General features: G+C 35.0%; 1 protein-coding gene across 8 annotated transcripts in view; it reads left to right on the top strand.

The window, feature by feature from the left end:
- Positions 1-18438, top strand: part of LOC112858927 (A disintegrin and metallopeptidase domain 3-like) — a 160656-nt gene that overhangs the window by 64138 nt on the left and 78080 nt on the right. For all 8 annotated transcript variants that reach the window (XR_015250075.1, XM_086703646.1, XM_086703644.1 and 5 more), the window contains one exon: positions 11262-11448. Coding sequence is in view for 7 of the 8 variants with exons in the window: in XM_086703646.1 (XP_086559772.1) it covers positions 11262-11448 (187 nt within the window). In the remaining variant the exon portion in view is untranslated. The remainder of the gene's footprint in view (positions 1-11261; positions 11449-18438) is intronic.

Genomic DNA, 18438 nt, shown 5'->3' with positions numbered 1-18438 from the left:
TCATTCAACTAACAATATTATGTAATAATCATCACAGTAATCACTGTGTTGCAGGGATTGTATTAGTCTTACAAATGGTTAACAAGATAGATATGTCTTAAATATCTTAGTCTATCAGGGTCTAAAAATTAAAAATTAGGCACAAGAATAAACAAAGAATAAACTAAGCTTATGCCAAGAAGGAAATAAATAGGGAATACATTTGAAGAAGAAACTTTCTGATAAAGGAAAGTTTTCCTGAGGAAACAGTTATGAGGGAAATTAATCTGGTCATGTATGTAAAGAGCTTGTTCAAAACTTTTCAGGGCCAGCAAATGAAGTGATATTCGAATAGCAAGTAGATTGAAAAGCTCAAAAGACTAGAATAAGGAAATTGGGGGGAAGGATAAAAATGAAAAAGAAAATGGCTGGGACTATAAGGAAGAATGTTTTAGCCCTTGGGGAAAGAAAGTAAAATGCAATGAGACTAAAGCATAACAAGTCAGGGAAATAAGTCAGGCGGTGATTCAGGAATGTATGAAAGAGCCTGATTATGTAATCATAATGAAGAGTTGGAGTTTTATCATAAATGTTAACAAAACACATTTTAAATTGATTTATGCAGTATGGATAGTAAAATTACCTTAAAATGAATATAAAATATATCAGAGGGAACAACTATATAGTAATATTTTGGAGATGATTCTCATTAATACAATATATTAAGATTGAGAGGGAAAAAGATATGAAGAATTATTTGTAGGCTTTTAAATATCACAATTATTAACAGATATTGAAAAAGGCAATTATTTAGGAAAAGAGAAGTCTTAAGGGCAGTTTATGTTAATTTGGGGATTCTGAGTTATCAGAGTTAAATACACAGTTATACAGGTTCTGATCTCAGAGGACAAGGAATTTGGAATGTGTGAGCCATCAATTTATTGATGGAAGTTAAAACCATGAACAGAATATTTTGAAAGAAGTTGAAAGAGTGATGAGAGAGGTGCCTTAAGATTTAGCTTTGTGTCCTTTCGTATTTACAGGCTGAGTAATTGAGGAAAACCAGTGATATGTAGTGAGAAAGGAAAGAAGAAAATATTAGAACAAGAACCAAAATGGAATGGAGTTTTACCTAGGGAAGAATATGTTGTAAGAATAAGGGAGAGGATGGAAATCAAATGGTAAAAAGTGTCAGCATGGTATTTTAGCCTCCCACAAAATGGTATTTTATTCTCTCAAAAATACAGAGTGAAACTTGGAAAATAAACAAAAAAATAAAAGCACAAGTTTCCCAAATTGAAATGCACCAAAAATACCACAAGGTATTTCTCTCCAAATAACTGGATATGAGGATCACCTAAAGGTGCACAGAGGAGAGACTGTTCCCTCTTCTTGGAACACATCTGTGAGAGGTGGCATTCACAGAGATGCCTCTCCAGGGACACAAGAGTTGGTGTCCCTGGAGTGGTGCCATTTCCTCACCTGTTCCTCAGCATAAACGCAGAGACACCTGCTGAGGGGGGGCTAACCTGAATGGACACTGGCCGTTTAGGCTGCTTGCTTCAAATCTCATGTCCCTGTGCTCTCGTGTGACTGCCTTTCACGGTAAATCTGCATCCATCCCAACATAGCCAGACCTTCCCCCAGAAGACCAGCACAGTCTCCCACCATAGCACACCCCTAAAGTTTGGAGTTTTAACAGTCAGCAGCTTGGCTGGGATAGAGCTGCACTGTGTGGCTCCAGACAAGCAAGCAACCCAGAGACAGTGTGAAGACAGCAACCTGAAAAATGGCTGGGACATAGGAGGGGAAATTATTCACTCTTCCGAGAGTACTTCCCTGAGAGCAGCAGCATGGAGACCCCTCTCTGAGGACAGAGGAGCTGGCTGGTGCCATTTCCCTCTTCTGTCTCTTACCAGCTTCAATAAACAGCACAGCTCCAATACTGGCTGCCTAACCTGCAAGTCCCACCCTCCTGTGCTCTGCTGCTACTGCTTTTCTCAGGCAAGGGTGCCTGAGAACCAGTGCAGCAGTCCCCTTCCCCAGAACACCAGCAGAAACACCTGCATGCACCACATCTCCCAAACACAGTTTTACAAGGCTTCAATTCTAGTGGAAGTAGCCTCAAGTCTCATTTACCAAGCTGACTAGAGCACACTTAGTTAAAACTCACCAGTCTGGTCAGGGTCCAAACACTCCCCACTATAGGCTAGGAAACCTTTTGCAGAGGATTGGCCTGAAGGATAGAGCAACCAAAACACAGCAGCACAGTGCACACAGAACACACCAGAGACATTCCCTGAAGTGCCAGCTCTTCGGCACTATATGACCTTTTCTTCATAAAGCCATTACTCTCAGGAGCAGGAAGCATAACAGGTTTCTCTAACACACAGAAGAAGAGACTTAGACAAAATAACAAGACAGAGGAATTCATCCCAAAAGATAGAACAAGAAAGGTCACAGCCAGAGATCTAAGAGAAATTATCTCTCTCTTTATCTATCTATCTATCTATCTATCTATCTATCTATAATATGCTTGATGGAGAATTTAAAGCATCAATTATAAGCATACTCGCTGGGCTTGAGAAAAGAATGGATGATATCAGGGAAGCCCTTTCCACAGAGAGAAAAGAATTTTAAAAAATCAGAAATAAAAAATGGAATAACTGAAATTCAAAACAGATTGGATGTAATGACTACAAGGATGGACAAAGTAGAGGAATGAGTAAGTGATACAGAATATAAAATAATGGAAAAGAATGAAGCTGAACAAGAAGGAGAAGGCTTATTTGAGGAAATAAAAGCTGAAAACTTTCCTAATCTGGGGAAGGAAACTTCCCTAATCTGGAATCCAAATCCAGGAGGTACAGAGAACTCCCATCAAAATCAACAAAAGCAGGCTAACACCAAGACATATTGTAGTTAAATTTGCAAAATATAGTGATAAAGAAGACATCCTAAAAGCAGCAAGGAAAAAGAAGTCCCTAACTTACAATGGAATGCATAACTCTAGCTGCAGATCTCTCCTCAGAAACATGGCAAACTAGAAGGGAGTGTCATGATATATTTAATGAGCTGAACGAGAAAAATCTGTAGCCAAGAATACTCCATCCATCAAGGCTATAATTCAGAATAAAGAGTTTCCCAGACAAACAAAAAACTAAAGGACTTGTGACCCTTCATCCAGCCCTGCAAGAAATATCAAAGGGGACTCTTCGAGTGGGAAGGAAAGACAAAATGGACAAAGACTGGAAAGGAACAGAGAAAATCTCCAGAACTAATGACAAAACAAGTAATAAAAAGGCACTAAATACATATTTTTCAATAATTACTCTGAATGTGAATGGACTAAATGCTATAATCACAAAACATAGGGTATCAGACTGGATAAAAAACAAGATCCATCTATATGCTGTCTGCAAGAGACTCATTTTGGACCTAAGGACACCTGCAGACTGAAAGTGAATGGCTAGAAAACCATTTGTCATGCAAATGGAAGTCAAAAGAAAGCTGGAGTAGCAATATCAGACAAACTACATTTTAAATCAAAGACTGTAACAAGGGATGAACAAGGGCATTATATCATAATGAAGGGAACTATCCAACAAGGTCTAATAATAGTAAATAGTAAATCTCATGCTCCCAACGTGAAAGCACTCAATCAATAAAAATAGCAAACATAGATGAATCCATTGATAATAATACAATAATAGTAGGGGAATTTAACACTCCACTTATACTGATGGGCAGATCATCTAAGCAGAAAATCAACAGAGAAACAATGGCTTTGAATGACACAATGGGCTAGCTGGACTTAACAGATATATTCAGAATATTTCATCCCAAAGCAGCAGAATACACATTCTTTTTGAGTCCACATGGGACATTCTCTGGAATAGATCACATACTAAGTCACAAATCAGGCTTAACAAATATTAAAAGAATGACATCATACCATGCATATTTTCTGATCACTATGCTATGAAACTTGAAGTCAACCATAATAAAAAATTTGGAAAGACTACAAATACATGAAGGCTAAAGAACATCTTACTAAAGAATGAATGGGTCAACCAGGAAATCAAAGAACAAATTAAATAATACATGGAAACAATGAAAATGAAAACACAACAGTCCAAAAAATTTTAGATGTAGCACCAGTGGTCCTAAGAGGGAAGTATATGGCAATGCAGGCCTACCTCTGGAAGTAAGAAAAATCTCAAGTAATAATCTCAAATCTTATTCTTATACTTAAAGGAGCTAAAGAAAAAATAACAAATTAAGCCTAAAGCCAGCAGAAGGAAGAAAACAGAAATGATTAGAACAGACATAAATGATACAGAAACCTAAAAAAAAATAGAACAGATGATGAAATCAGGAGCTGGTTCCTTGAAATAATTAAAAAAATTGATAACCCCCTAGCCAGACTTATCAAGAAGAAAAGACTCAAATAAATAGAATCACAAATGAGAGAGTAGAAATAACAGCCAAGACCATAGAGAAACAAATTTATAAAAGAATATTATGAAAAATTATATGCCAACAAATTGGACAACCTGGAAGAAATGTATAAACTTTTAGAAACATATAAACTACAACTGAAACAGGAAGAAATAGAAAACTTGACATGATTAGCAGCAAAGAAATGGAATCAGTATTCAAAAATCTCAGGACAAACAAAAGTCCAGGGCCAGATGGCTTCACAGGTAAATTCTATCAGACATCTAAAGAAGATTAATACCTACTCTCTCAAACCATTCCAAGATATAAAAAACAAAGGAAAATTTACAAACTCATTTCAGCAGGCCAGCATTAACTTGAATCAAAAACCTGACAAAAGACTCCAGTATAAAGGAGATTTACAGGCCAATATTGAAATGAAATGGATAAAAAAAATTCTCATAAGGTACTAGCAAACTGAATGATAGTACATTAAAAGAATCATTCACCATGATCAAGTGGGATTTATTCCTGGGCTACAAGGGTGGTTCATACTTGCAAATCAGTCAACATGATACACCATATTAATAAAAGATAGGATAAGAAACATATGACCATATGTGAAAAACCCATTGCTAATATCCTCATTAAGGGAAACCTGAGAGCTTTTCCTGTAAGGTCAGGAACAAGATGGGGATGTTCACTCTCACCATTGTTATTTAACATAGTACTGGAAGTCCTAGCCTCAGCAATCAGACAACAAAACATAATAAAAGGCAAGGAAGAAGTCCAACTTTCACTATTTACAGATGGCATGATAATCTATATGGAAAACACAAAAGACTCCACCAAAAATTGCCAGAACTGATAAATGAATTGAATAAGTGGCAGGATACAAAATCAACATAGAGAAATCTGTTGAATTTCTATACACCAGTAATAAAGTAGCAGGAAGAGAAATCAAGCAATCGATCCCACTTACAACTGCACCAAAAATCCTAAGATAACTTAGAATAAACTTAACCAAAGAGGGAAAAGATCTGTACTCTGAAAACTTTTGTAAAACACCGATGAAAGAAATTGAAGATGACACAAGGAAATGGAAGATCACTCCATGCTCATGGATTGAAAGAACAAATATTGTTAATATGTTTATATTACCCAAAGCAATCTACAATTTTAATTCAATCCCTATCAAAATACCAACAGCGTTTTTCACAGAGCTAGAACAAACAATCCTGAAATTTGTATGGAACCTCAAAAGACCCCAAATAGACAAGAATCTCGAAGAAGAAAAGCAAAGCTGGAACTATCACAATTTTGGACTCCAAGTTATGTTACACTCCTGTAGTGATTAAGACAGTATGGTACTGGTACAGAAAAAGAATCAGAGATCAGGAGAACAGAATAGAAAACCCAGCAATGGACCCAAAATTATATGGTCAACTAATTTTTGATAAAGCATGAAAGAATATCCAATGGAAAACACACAGTGTCTTCAACAAATGGTGTTGGGAAAACTGGACAGCAATATTCAGAAGAATGAAACTGCACCACTTTCTTACACCATACACAAAAATAAATTCAAAATGGATAAGGGGCCTAAACGTTAGACAGGAAACCATCAGAATCCTAGAGGGCAACACAGGCAGCAACCTCTTTGACATCAGCTGTAGCAACTTCTTATTAGATGTGTCTCCTGAGACAAGGGGAACAAAAGCAAAAATGAAATATTAGGACTTTATCCAGATAAAAATCTTCTGCACAGGGAAGGAGCACTCAATAAAAGTAAAAGACAATGTTTGGAATAGGAGAAGATATTTGCAAATGACATATCTGATGAAGAGTTAGTATCCAAAATCTATAAAGAACTTATTAAGCTCAACACCCAAAAAGCAAATAATCCAGTTAAACAATGGGAAGAAGTCATGAATAGATCTTTTTCCAAAGAAGATGAGATGGCTAACAGACACAAGAAAAGAATCATCTGAGAAATGCAAATCAAAACTACAATGAGATACCACCTCACACCAGTCAGAATGGCTGACGTTAACAACCCAGGAAGCAACAGGTATTAGTAAGGATGAGGAGAAAGTCCCACTGTTGGTGGGACTGAAAACTGGTGCAGCCACTCCAGAAAACAGTATGGACCTTCCTCAAAAATTAAAAATAGAACTACCATGTGATCCAGCAATTGTACTACTGGGTATTTACCCATAGGATCCAAAAGACTGATTTGGATAAAAAACAAGAGTTGTCAACATGGTGGAGAAGTAGGGGATCCGAAGTTCCTTCTTCCCTCAAACACAGTAGTGTTGAGGCCAGTGGACTTGGAATTCCAAGAGTCCAGGCTTCAGAGTCACAGAGACATCTCCAGGGGCCCACGGGGACAACTTGGCAGGCCATAGGTGCATGATTGTGAACTGGGAGAGATATAACAGGTGGCATAGGCACAGAGAGGAGGGATCCTCTTTTATGGAGAGACAAAAGGAAGAGAAAGAGAGGGTGTGGAAGTGTAGGATTGTATTTGGACAAGAGAAAAACCATGGACTGGAGATCGGAAAAAAACGGAGAAAGATCCAATTTCTAACTGCAGGGCTTTCTCGGAACTGGGACTGGCTGCCCTGTTCATGCGCCTGGGAGGAGGGGAGCTAGCCCTGGGCTTGGTAACTAGCTCAGAGGCGCAGTCCGCAGTGGGAGAAAGCAATCCCCTCCCTGGAGTGCTGGGGGAATAAGGTATATAGCCATTCTAAGGACAAAGGACCCTGCCTGCGCCCGCCAGCCAGAGGCCCATTATAGGCAGGGCACTTCCCCAGAACCTGGGTGTGCAGAGCAAGATCTTTTAAGACGTCAGGGTTTGAATTCCAGTCAAGTGCCTAGTAGGCGTGGGAGACTGTGGAGCAGGGGCAGGGGGAAGCAACCTGCTCTCACCTATGCAGCACTGTGAGGACAGCCTGGGGGGAGGGGGACACCTCAGGGGACGGTGTCACCATTTTTCTCCTCATCACCAAAAAGGTGGGGCTTCAGGGTACCAAGGGGCCCACAGTGGAGGCAGGTCGCCTACACCAAACCACACCCCTGTGGACATGGTAACTAGCTATCTATTGGAGTGGGATTGATGCTGACCAATCAGACAGCCCTCTTCCAGATCAGTGCAGCCACTGGTTCTGAGGCACCCAGGGTTTTGCATTTTTTAATTTAATTCTTGGTCAATTCTATATATTTTTTTCTTCTTCTTCTTCCTTTTCTTCCTCTTATATTTCCCTTCTCTAGTCTGGTTATTCTGGTTGTATAAGCAGACATATTTAATATGTTCTCTTTACACCTGTTCTGTATCTCCTTATTCTTTATTTTCCTCTCTCTCTAGATTAAACCATATAGTTTCTCTGCCTGGTCAATTTTATTTTATTTTATTTTATTTTATTTTATTTTATTTTATTTTATTTTATTTTATATTTTATTTTATTTTATTTTATTTTTCCCCGCCCCAGTCATTTCTCTCTTTGTATGGGATAAGGCTTCTTCCACCACCACCACCATCCCCTTTTTTTTAAAAAATTGTTTTTCCCAAGGTTACTTCAATGAACAAATCAATGCACACCTGGTGGAGGGTTCAAACCACCACTACAAGTAGGGAGATATGGCAACCAGAGTCACAACAACAGACAGCATGTAACACACTGCAAAAATACCTCCTGATGGGCCAGGCCTTGGACAATGTATGACCCCTCTTTAATATCATAGTGCTTGCCAGTTCAGGACACATAACAAGCTATTAAAACATATAAGGGAAAGAAAACTAGCCAAAATGATAAAACAGAAGAATTCTCAAAAGAAATTCCAAGAAGAAATGACAGCTAAAGAATTGCTCTAAACAGATATAAGCAATATGTATGATCAAGCATTTAGAATAATAGTCATAAGTTTAATCACTGGGCTTGAAAAAAGCATAGAAGTTAGCAGAGAATCTATTGCTGCAGAGATCAAGGAACTGAAAAATAGTCATGACAAATTAAGAAATGTAAATGAGGTGCAGAATAAACTAGATGCAGTGACAGTGAGGTTGGAAGAGGCAGAGGTGAGAATAAGTGAAATAGAAGACAAAATTATGGAAAATGATGAAGCTGAGAAAAAGAGAGATAAAAAGTACTATACCATGAGAGGAGAATTAGAGAACTAAATGATTCAATGAAGGGTAATAATATCCATATTATAGGAGTTCCAGAAAAAGAAGAGAGAGAAAGGGGCAGAAGGTTTACTTGAACAAATTATAGCTGAAAACTTCCCCAATCTGGGGAAGGAAGCAGACATCCAAATCCAGGAGACATAGAGAACTCCCTTCGGACATAACAGGAATAGGTCTTCTCCATGACGTATTATAGTGAAACTGGCAAAATACAAAGACAAAGGATTCTGAAAGCAGCTAGGAATAAACAGGCCTTAACCTAAAAGGGTAGACACATAAGGTTAGTAGTAGAACTTTCCACTGAAACTTGCCAGGCCACAAGATAGTGGCAGAAAATATTCAATGTACTGAATAGGAAAAATATGCAGCCAAGAATCCTTTATCCAGCAAGGCTGTCATTCAGAATAGAAGGAGAGATAAAGGCTTTCCAAGACAAACAAAAACTGAAGGAGTTCATGACCACTAAACTAGCCCTGCAAGAGATCCTAAGGGGGACTCTGTGAGTGGAATGCTGCAAAGACTACAAAGGTCCAGAGATACCATCGCAAGCATGAAACCTACAGATAACACAATGACACTAAATCCATATCTTTCAATAATAATGGATGAAATACTCTGATGTAAATGGTGTAAATGCTCCAATCAAAAGACATAGGGTATCAGAATGGATAAAAAAAATGGATTTAAAAAAAAAAAAAGATCCATCTATATGCTGTCTACAAGAGACCCATTTTAGACCTGAGGATACCTTCAGATTGAAAGTGAGGGGATGGAGAACTATTTATCATGCTACTGGAAGTCAAAAGAAATCTGGAATAGCCATACTAATATCAGACAAACTGGATTTTAAACTAAAGGTTGTAACAAGAGATGAAGAAGGGCATTATATCACAATTACAGTGTCTATCCATCAAGAAGAGATAACGATTATAAATGTTTATGCACCTAATTTGAAAGCACCCAAATATATACATCAATCACAAACATAAGCAATCTTATTGATAAGAATACAATAATTGCAGGTGATGTTAATATTCCACTTACAACAATGGACAGATCATCTAGGCAGGAAATCAATAAAGAAACAATGGCCCTGAATGATACACTGGACTAGATGGACTTGACAGATAAATTCAGAACTTTTCGTCCAGAAGTAGCAGAATACACATTCTTCTCGAGTGCACATGGAACATTCTCTGAGATCACATACTGGATCACAAGACTGATTTCAAGGGATACATGCATACCCTGATGTTTCTAGCAGCATTCTAGACAAATTATGAAAAGAGCCCAAATATCCATTGATTGATGAATGGATAAATATGTGATATATATATATATATATATATATATATATATATATATATATATATATATATATATATATATATATTAGAATATTACCCAGCCATAAAAAAGAATGAGATCTTTCCATTTACAATGATATGGATGGACCTCGAGAGTATAATGCTAAGCAAAATAAGTCAGTCAGAGAAAGACAAATTCCATATGATTTCCTTCATGTGGAATTTGAGAAATAAAACAGATGAACATGGAGAAAAAAGAGACAAAGCAGAAGAAAGATTTTTAAGTATAGAGACTATAGAGAACAAACTGAGGGTTGTTGAATGGGAGGTTGGGCTAAATGGGTGATAGGTATTATGGAGGGCACTTGTGATGAGCACTGGGTGTTGCATGTAAGTGATGAATCATTAAATTCTATATCAGAAACCAATAATACACTACATGTTAACTAAGTGGAATTTAAATAAAATTTTAAATTTTAAGAAACTGAAAAAAATACATGTAATTATTGACTCTCAACTGGATCTTTTTGCTATAAAGTGCCAATATTTTGATGAAGGGTAAATTTGGATGACATCTGAAGATTAGATATTAGTAATGCATAATTATTTCCTGATTTTGAAAGGTTTTAGAATTAATATCTATGTAAGAACTGTACATTAAAATATTTAGAGTTACTAGGATTGTGTTTGACAACTTATTCCTCATTGTCCCAGGAAAAAATTTATTCTTTTGGATGATTTTTATGTCATTTCCTTATATTTTAGGTTGTTACAAAATCAAATAAAAAATCATTATATATTACATATAGAAGCACAGAAATATTAACATAGGCAACAAAATAAAAAGAATATAGGGTTTATACATTTTTTGTAATCAATGTTGAGATATTTTAATTGATCAATTTTGTTATCAAAGTAGAAATGCTTGTGATTTTTCACTAACATTTTCAATTATATTTCTTCAGTTTTCTACATAAATTTTCTATTATGTTTCATTTTCTTATAATTAGTGCTTATAGTAATGATTATAATTTTGATGTTGGAAATCATAATGAAAGTAATAATAGGATATGTGTAAAGAGATTTTTGTGTGGCAAGCATTGTGTTTTAATATATTCTAACTCATGTCACCTTAACTTCCTCTACATGTTCTATTATATTGAGTTACCATAGAAATAAACTTATTGCTGTTATTTATAACTTGTATTAACAATAAAAACACTTCCTTCCTTCTTGGCTCTTTGGTAAGTGAAATATTACAGAATTTATAGTACTTTTCAGTAATTCATAGAGTGTTACTTTGATACTGATTTTATTCCATTTATCTGAAGAATATGATTTATTTTTAGACATTCCCATGGTGTAAAGTATTTTAGCAGTTGCAGCATGGATGAATTTAAGCACAAGGTTTCACAGCCTGAATTTGAATGTCTTCAGAATAAAACAGTTTCAGAAGTGGTTCGCCAAGGAAGAACTGCAATTTGTGGTAATAAAATTGTGGAACCACCAGAACAGTGTGATTGTGGTCTTCCAGAGGTTAGTGACAAACATTAATAATTTATCTAAAGATTTGTTTTTGTGTTTCTCATGTAGTTTTATAAATATAGATGTGATATAGGAGGACTTTCTTTGAAATGCTGAACCATTTTATTAAACATCTAAGATACGGAGGTATGGGGCTTTTGATAACTGACATCCTGAATTTGAAGCATTTGAAGAGTTTAAGTGAGGGGTAAGTGTAGCATGGATTAAAGAGGTAGATTTTCTTTATTATGTAACCATTAGTAGCAATACCCACCTTTCTGTATCATAAACATTATTAACATCTATACTATAATCATTACCTCAATCATGTCCTGAATTCCTCCAGAGAGACTGTATTGGTTCATTAAGTTCTTACATGTATGTTGTTGTTTACCTCCTCATCTCCTGATTTCTGTCCTTGCATCTGGGGTAACTTTATTTAACTTAACTTCACAGAATTGGGTTAATAATCCTTGGTTTGTTACTGTTATATTTAAGTATTTGCCATTACCTTTTTTTTTTCTTTCAGTTCTTGGTAAGATAGCAAATCTGCATTTTATTATGCCTGTCTTTATATTGCATGTTGATTTTTTGGAATGTCCCATATTTGGTTGAGAAAATGTAAACTCTTGAATTGTTAGAAACTAAATTCTATATAACTTGATTACATCATAATTTTTAAGTGATTGCTTCAAATCTTCTGTATGAATCTTATTTACCTGAACTCTTGGCACTTGAGAGATAATATTTATGTTTTCAACTATGCAGTTGGATTTGCCTAATTCTTACTATAGGCTATTCAATTTATGCTTTCTGTGTTTTGAAGCTTTTTGATATGGTAGAGAATTATGGTGGAGATTGTTATATCTTCCTGGAAATGTAACTTTTATTTTCAAATACTGAATCTCTTTATTCCAGTGTTGCTTTCTGTTTTAAAGTCTATTTAGTCTGACATATCTATATATCTATGCACACACTAGTTTCCCTTAATTAGCATTTCTATGATATTTCTGTATTCTCATTTACTTTTCCTGTACTGTTAAGTTCAAGATCTACATTGGGTTTTAATTTATTATCCTATCTATCTTTTATTTATCAGATTATCCTCTTAAACATTTTTGTGATTAATTTTTGCATATTTTTAATTAACTAAAGTCTATAATTTATTCAGATTTCTTTCTTTTTTTATGTTCAAGTTTGTTTGTTGGTTTATTTACTTATTTATAGAGGGAGGGGAAGAGAGAGAAGGAGAGAGAGATCCTAAGCAGGCTCTGCACCTGTCAGTATGGAGCCTGACTCAAACTCACGAACCATGAGATCATGACCTGAGCCAAAATCAAGTCAGATGCTTAACCAATTGAGCCACCTAGGCATCCCCAGGTTTCTTTTCTTTATAGTGAATAGCGTCTTTCTGTGCCAGGATCTTCTCTAGTATACCTCATTACATTTAGGTGTTATGACTCCTTACAGTCCTCCGTACTGCATATTTTTTATAACTTTAGTTGCCCCAAATTTCCATATTTTTATGTTCATTTTGCCACATTTGTTTTTTAATTGAATTTTTGTTCATTTCTTTTGATCTGTGTGTTTTGTTTTTCTTTCTTCCTCTATTTAAGCAATTTAGTGGATATATACTTTTTATTTTCCTTTACTGATTATTCTTGCATTTTTGCTATACATATTTAAGTTTTAACCATATCTAGGCCACTTTCAGAATAATGGGGTTTACAATTTACAACCCAATTAACTTACATAACATTTTTATAAATATTGCATTTCTGTCACCTCTGTGCTTTACATTAGAAAATTCCTTATAACTTTTATTCTGAAAATATTTACTTTATTTTACCGATCATTTCTTTTGGTTGTTAGGGTTTTTTGCATGTCAAAGTTTCACTGTGAAGAATTTTATTTAAATTATATTCTCTTTCTTAAAATACACATTAGTATTTTTTAGTTCTCCTTAAAGGAAGTTTTCTGCCTACTTTAATGATAAATATTTATGTGATATATAATTGTGAAATACAATACACATGAAATATATGCATGAAAGATGAACAAAGTGTGTAATGGATATATACTTAAAAAGCATCTGAATAATTTGCACTCAGGCCTTATCAACTAAGTTTGAAAGTGATCACTCCTCTTCAGTTTTCAGGAAGAGTTTAGGAGGGTAACATTTAGTTAAATTTTTTGTGAACATTTGGAAGAATTCACCAGTGAAGCCAACTGGACTTGGTCTTACGATTCTTTGGAGTTTTTTGATTACTGACACTATCTCCTTACTAGTAGTCAATCTATTCATATTTTCTGTTTCTTAATGATTCAGTTTTGGTATATGTATTTCTAGGAAGTTATCCATTTCTACTAAGTTGTTCAATTATGGGCATATAATTTTTCATAGTAGTCTCTTATGAACCTTTGTACTTCATGGTATCAGTTGTAACCTCTCCTCTTCCATTTCTGATTTTATTATGAAACTTCTTTTTCTGTTTCTTGGTGAGTCTAGCTAAAACTTTGTCAATATTTTTAATCTTTTAAAAGAATTGACTCTTGGTTTCATTGATCTTTTAGATTGGGATTTCAGTCTCCATTTAATTTACTAACATCTGATTTTTGTTATTTTCTTTTTTCTACTAACTTTGTTCTTCTTTTTCTAGTTCCTATAGGTATAAAATTAAATTGTTTAAAATTTTTTTGTTGTTTGAGGTAGGCCTATATTGCTATGTACTTTCCACTTGGAAATGCTTTTACTGCATCCCATAGATTTTTTTTTATGTTGCATTTAAATTTCATTCATCTCAAGGTATATTTTGAGTTTTAAAAAATTTCTTTATTGACTTATTTGTTATTCACTATCATACTATTTTACCACCATATACTGAATTTTTAATTTTTCTAGTTTTCTTTTTGTAATTGATCTCTTGTTTCATACCTTTGTCAGAAAAGATGTTTGATATGATTTTAGTCTTCTTAAAAGTACTGAGACTTCTTTTGTGGCCAACACATGATCTAAAATGGAGAATGTTCCATGTGCACTTGAGAAAAATGTGTATTCTTGCTGCTTCTGGATGGAATGCTCTGTATATGTCTATTAATTTATCTGGTCAAATGTGTATTCTTTTATTAGAAAAATAAAGTAGTAATAATTCTAAAATTTCGTAAGTCTATGGTAATATATTTTTAAAAGTGTGTGAAATTTTTTTTTTTCCTCTCCAAATTTTTATGTAAACTCCCATTAGTTAACATGCTTCAGTAGTAGAATGTAGTAGTAGTAGAATGTAGTGATTCGTCACTTACATATAAGGCCCAGGAGTCATCACAAGTGCCCACCTTAATAGTCATCACCCATTTAACCCATCCCCCACCCTCCTCCCCTCCAGCAATCCTTAGTTTGTTCTCTATAGTTAAGAGTCTGTTAATGGATTTGCCTCTTTCTTCTTTCCCCTCTATGTTTATCTACTTTATTTTTTAAGTTCGACATGTGAGTGAAATCATTGGAGTGCATGTATCCATTTCTCAGTACCATAATGGACTGTGCTGCAACGCTTAGGAGAGAGGAAAGGGCAGGCCAACTATCATCAGTTCACTGCCACACCTTAACCAACATATATAGCTTTCATTCTATTTGGATGAAACCCTATATCCTTGCTCTGTTTATTTTTGAAGGAAGGTGCCAAAGGTGTTGGGTCAATGCTAATCCAAATGCATTATGTCAGATAAGGAATTGAGGCCCTCTTGTCTTCCTTTTACTTGTCCACAGTAAAGCACAAGAGTGGCCAGGAACAGTCCATTGTCATGGCCCAAGTATTTAAGTACCATGGGTCTTCTTTAGGTCAGTAGTGAGAATTTCTCCCAAGGGCAGACTATTAATGTTCTCATTAGATTCTCTCTGGTTTAATATCCAGATCTACATGAACCTATGGCTCAGACTTCAATTATTGGTTGATTTATTTATCTTCTGGCCCTTGACTTGCATGGAATTTTGTTTGGACTTTGCCAATGCATCCATTCTGGAGACCTTATTGCCCAGTTCATGAATAGTTTCCAGAGACTATTCCTAGACACAAGAGGAAAATGAGTTGTCTCTGATAGGCTGGTTGCACTAGAATGGTTTTAAGTGAACTGATTTGGGTGACTATTTCATCATCTGAGCACTTAGTCTTTATTAAAAATCTAGGACAGAGTCACAGTGCACCTAAGGGAAGAGGTAGCTTGACCCACTGGATTTCAAGGTATTTATTGGAGAATGGAGATTCATTATGGATAGGCCAGTTTTATTATGGCTGTAAAGACCTACTGCAATAAGCCCCAAGAGGTTTTCACATTCCCATTCTTCATGTGCATGCCATTAGCCAGAGTGGTCATTGACCAACTGTACTTAGAGAATGAAGTTAGTTCTTTTTTTTTTTTAATTTTTTTTAAAGATTTATTTATTGTTGAGAGACAAAGAAAGACAGAGCATGAGCAGGGGAGGGGAAGAGAGGGAGAGAGGGAGACATAGAATCTGAAGCAGGCTCCAGGCTCTGAGCTGTCAGCACAGAGCCCTATGTGGGGCTTGAACTCATATACCACGAGATCATGACCTCAGCCGAAATCGGACACTTAACTGACTGAGCCACCCAGGCGCCCTGAGAATGAGGTTAGTTCTTGAGTGACAATGACTTCCTAGCCTTCAAATCTAGCAACACTAGCATAGATCTCTAATATTGTAATTGGATGAGGTAGCTTTAATAATTTTATCAGGTTTTTGCCCAAGTATATCTAATTTCTTTCCTTTCTCTTGCATTGTCAGAACATAACTCAGTAAATGTTGGAGTGATTAACTGCTCTTAGTCACCATGAATTTTACTATCTATAACTCTGGCCACCATCAGAAAGAAAGTAGATTCACTTTCTTGATAGTGTAGGTGAGTGAACAACAACCATAATAACATTTTTTTTCTTTTTTTAGTATTATAAGACCATCATTCCCCACTGATGGAACTTATCAGGAGTCTCAACAATGATAGTCAAAAACCATTTGTCCCATTGTCACTAAAGATGTCAGTACCCAATTCTGCTTCTGTCTGCCATACCTAGCCAAATGATCCATAGAACCCATCTTTGTGTCTAGAAATGCATTGTGACCTTGTCTTTGGTTTTAAACAAAAAGATTTGTGATGTGTCTAGGTGGTCTTCATTATATTTATTTATATTTGTTTTTCTTCTGACTTGCTGATGTTTTTGGAAGTGAGTGATGATATACTTAATTAAATGTGGAGAAAAAGATATAGAACATTTACATTACCATAGTTTCCCATACCTCCTTAAGTAAATCCTATAAGAATCTAAATTTCTGATTTCTGTCATAACTCATTATTTTTGTCCCCTATTGAAATTCATATGAATGAATCATACATTATGGATCTTTTTTGATTCTGGAACATTTGCTTTATATATTTTTGATATTCATCCATATGATTGAATGTATCTGTAGTTCATTTGTATTTGTTATAGAGTAGTATTTCTTTGTATGGATATTCTTGGAGTGTTTGTCCATCAAATTATTAATGAACATTTAGGTTGTTTTTGTTTGGGACTATTATAAAAAAAGCTCCTAAAATATTCATATCCAAATCTTGCTTGGACTTATGTTTTCATTTCTCTTGGGTAAATATATAGGAGTGGAATTGCTGAGTGACATGGTAGTTGATTAACTATTAAACCTATAACAACATGTCAAACTTCTTTCCAAAATGTTGTAACATTTTATATGCCAACCATCTGTGTATGAGAGTTGTAATTTTTCCTTATCGTCATCAACTTTTGTTATTGCCAGTCTTTTTCATTTTAGTCATTTGAATTTGTGCTGGTATCTCATTGTGTTTTTAATTTGTGTTTCCTCTAGGAATAATTATACTGGACAGTGTTTCATATGATTACGGGACTTTCATATGCCTCCTTTTTAAAGTGTCTGTTCAAACATTTTGTACATATTTATAAGGTTATTTGCTTTTTTATTATGTAGTTAGAGAAATTCTTTTTTTAAAATAATGTTTACTTAATTTTAAGAAAGAGAAAGAGAGAGTGAGTGAGGGGCAGAGAGAGGGAGACACAGAATCTGAACTGTCTGAACTGTCAACACAGAGCCTGATGTAGGGCTTGAACTCACAAACCAGGAGATCATGACCTGAGCCAAAGTTGGATGCTTAGGCAACTGAGCCACCCAGGCACCCCTAGAAATTCTTAATATAAACTATATGCAAGTCTTTTGCCATATTTTCTCCCAGTATGTGGCTTGGTTTTGTATCTTCTTAAAGATATCTTTCAAAAAGTCAAATTTTTAATTGGGTGGAGTTCAGTTTATCTTTTTTTTTTTCTTTTATGTGTTATGCTACTTGCGCCCTATCTATCCCATGGTTGTGAAGCTTTCTCATAAGTGTTCTAGAAGTTTATTGATTTTAGCTTTTATATGTATATCTATGATCTGTTTTGAGAAATGTTTGTAAGTTAAGAATCAGGATATATTTTTTCTATATGTATATCCAATTGTTCCAGGACCATTTGTTGAATAGCTATATTTTTCTTGGCACCTGTATTGAAAAACGGTTCATCACATACTTTGTGTTCCATTGTTTCATATATCTAGCCTTATACCAATACCAGCTCTCCTTACCCTAACTCATAAAATCAGGTAAAATGTGTCTTCATATTTTGCACTTCTTTAATCAAGATAGATTTGGTGATTTCAGGTCTTTGCATTTCTATGTAAAATTTAGAATCAACTTTTCTATTTCTACTCACATCCCCTAAAGAAAAAAAATCCTAATTCTGCTGGAATTTTGACTGGGATTTTTAAAAATCTATAGATGAATTTGTAAAGAAGTGAGTTATTCATAATGTTATGATTTCAAACCATGATCATGGCATATTGTTCCATTTATTTAGGTATCTTTAATTCTTAAAGTTAACCCTAAACATTTAATGTTTTGAATGTTATTGTAAATTGGATACTTAAAA

Source organism: Puma concolor, chromosome B1, assembly GCF_028749965.1.
Source record: "Puma concolor isolate L17-30 chromosome B1, mPumCon1.1.hap2, whole genome shotgun sequence".
NCBI classification, from domain to species: domain Eukaryota; kingdom Metazoa; phylum Chordata; class Mammalia; order Carnivora; family Felidae; genus Puma; species Puma concolor.
The sequence above is the reverse complement of the archived record's forward strand: the minus strand, read 5'-3'. Positions and strand labels throughout refer to the sequence as shown.